Source organism: Rhincodon typus, chromosome 43, assembly GCF_021869965.1.
Source record: "Rhincodon typus isolate 14 chromosome 43, sRhiTyp1.1, whole genome shotgun sequence".
Taxonomy (NCBI): Eukaryota; Metazoa; Chordata; class Chondrichthyes; order Orectolobiformes; family Rhincodontidae; genus Rhincodon; species Rhincodon typus.
The window spans coordinates 7,424,545-7,426,851 of record NC_063374.1 but is presented as its reverse complement, the minus strand read 5'-3'; the positions used below and the strand labels follow the sequence as shown (position 1 = coordinate 7,426,851).

Genomic DNA, 2,307 nt, shown 5'->3' with positions numbered 1-2,307 from the left:
GTCGTGTGCGTCCCCCCCACCTGCCGATGGCCAAACACGCGCGGTTAGTGGCTTAACTCTCAGTTCCCCCTTCTGCTTGTGTTCAGGGAGGACCTCTGCTATTTCCTGCTACTTTGAACAGGAGGATCTTTGTGAAACTCTCTCTGTGAATAGGAGGCTCTCTACAAACCCTAAACAACACCCTGTTCCCCCAATTCATTTTGTTGTGGGGGCTGTATTCCTGTTTGTGGGGGAAATTTGTCCCTCCCCTCCGTCTCCAGAGCCCCATCAATTCCTGCTTCTGTTTCCCGTCTTTCTCTGCCTGTGCATTCGTTGGGAATATCTTCACGGTCCCGGTACCCACATATTTCAGGGTCCCCGTGTACTTCACTGATGTGAAACCTTTGTGGATGTCGTTGTCGTGTATGTCCTCCGTTTCCCTACCTCCACCTGTCTTCAGCTGAAACTCTCCCACCCACATTTTTCTTCTGTCCAGAAATCTGCTGGCCTGTATTCTAACTCTCGCCGAAATCTGCCTACCCATCTTCTTCTCTCCTGTCTTACCTAAATTGGCTGACAATGACTTGATTTTTAAAATTCTCATACTTGTTTTCGTATCCCTCCCTGGACATCTTCTGAAATATCTTCTTCAGACCTAACCTCTTGCATGTCCCTGATTCCCGTCGCTCCACCTCGGGTGACTGTGCCTTCAGTTGTCTTGAGGCCCTAATCTCAGGAAATCCCTCCTTTAAACCTCTAATCCACCACCCCCCTTCCCATTAAGACCCTCCCTAAAACTTCGACCAAACTGTTGGCTGTCCTCATTTCCTTCTGTGAGCCTGTGTCAAATTTTGATCAAAATCATGAAATGCCTTGGGATGTTTTGCTGTGTTAAAGATGCAGGGTGTTGTTGCTGGTGCAGTGTTTCCAGTTCAGAAGGCTCCTTGCAGTGAGCAGCGAGATCCCCTTTTTAGAGCATAGTGTCATACAGCACGGACACAGACCCTTCGGTCCAACCAGTCCATGCCGAACATAACCCCCAACTAAACTAGTCCCACCTGCCTGCTCCTGGTCCATATCTCTCCAAGCTTTCCCTATTCAGCAGCTCACCACCACCTTCTCAAGGGCGACTAGGGACGGGCAAGAAATGCTGGCCAGCCAGCGATGCCCACATCTCACAAATGAGTTGAAAATTAAAACTTTTCTATATGTCTTTTAAGTGTAACTGTACCCATATCCACCACTTCTTTCTCAAGTGTTTTGTGGGGGGGTGGGGTACGCATGATAGACGACTGTGCGATTTTCCTGGCACTCACGTTTTGCCTTTTTCTTGAACCCCACCCTATGCCAGGCTTTGCCACCCAGCACCTCAGTCGCAGGCATCTACTGTGCCATAGTTGCCCTCTTCTTCACCGTGGTCAAGTCTGTCAACTACCGCCTGCACGCCATGTTCGACGAAGGGGAGATTGTGGAGAAGAAAAACCCGCAGCTGGCTGTGGATGGTGCCAAGCTTGAAGAGTGCGAGCCAGGGGGCGGTGAGGACAGTACCCTCAGGTGAGTGGGTGGTGGGGAGGTTTGGAGGGAAGGGGAGGAAGGAAATCCCTGCATTTGAGCTGAAGCAACCTCCCAATTCCTTCCTTCCTCACCCCAACTCAGTCAGGACCCAAAGCTCCGTTATTCGGTGGATTGGCCATTCGGCTGCATTGAAGAGGAAGTGAGCTGCTAGCCATAACCTGTCTGGTGACTGGCAGTGCCCACCCCAGAGATCGGGCCACGCTGGGTGTAAATGCCTCGGCTTCCCGACAGCACGCAGACTGACCACCGTCTTCCTGGGCAGGCCATCATACCCGTCAAATGACATTAACTGATCTCAGTCTCTGTTCCCTCCCCACCCCACCACGCCGATTCGCCACTTTTAATTCAGGGGTGGGCCATTAAATGCTAGCCAACATCCCACCAATGTGTCCTTCTTGTTTTAAAAGGAAAAAGCTAATGGAGATGTTGAACCTTATTCTGACCGCTTCGGTAGCGCAGGCCCACGGGAGCCCGTTCAACTCGTTGTGCCTTTGGTTTTTCCTCAATTAGTCCCACTTTTTCCACCCCCCCCCCAACTCTTTCCTGATTGCCCTGCCTGCCTTAGGAGTATTTACCTCGTTCTCTTTTCAAAAACTGAGGTCAAGTCTGTTTCCTCAGGCCTTTCGGGCAGCACTTTCCTGGTCAGCGCAACAAGGGTGCTAGCCGTTGGCGCACTTCTAGATGGGCCAAAGGGCCTTTTTCTAGAACTCTATGACTCTTGGGGGGGGGGAGAAAAGCAAACGTCCCCTTCAT

General features: G+C 51.2%; 1 protein-coding gene across 5 annotated transcripts in view; it reads left to right on the top strand.

Moving 5' to 3' along the window:
- Positions 1-2,307, top strand: part of LOC109922953 (pecanex-like protein 3) — a 64,351-nt gene that overhangs the window by 5,299 nt on the left and 56,745 nt on the right. For all 5 annotated transcript variants that reach the window (XM_048619714.1, XM_048619713.1, XM_048619712.1 and 2 more), the window contains exon 2: positions 1,331-1,533. In XM_048619714.1, the coding sequence (XP_048475671.1) occupies positions 1,331-1,533 (203 nt within the window). The remainder of the gene's footprint in view (positions 1-1,330; positions 1,534-2,307) is intronic.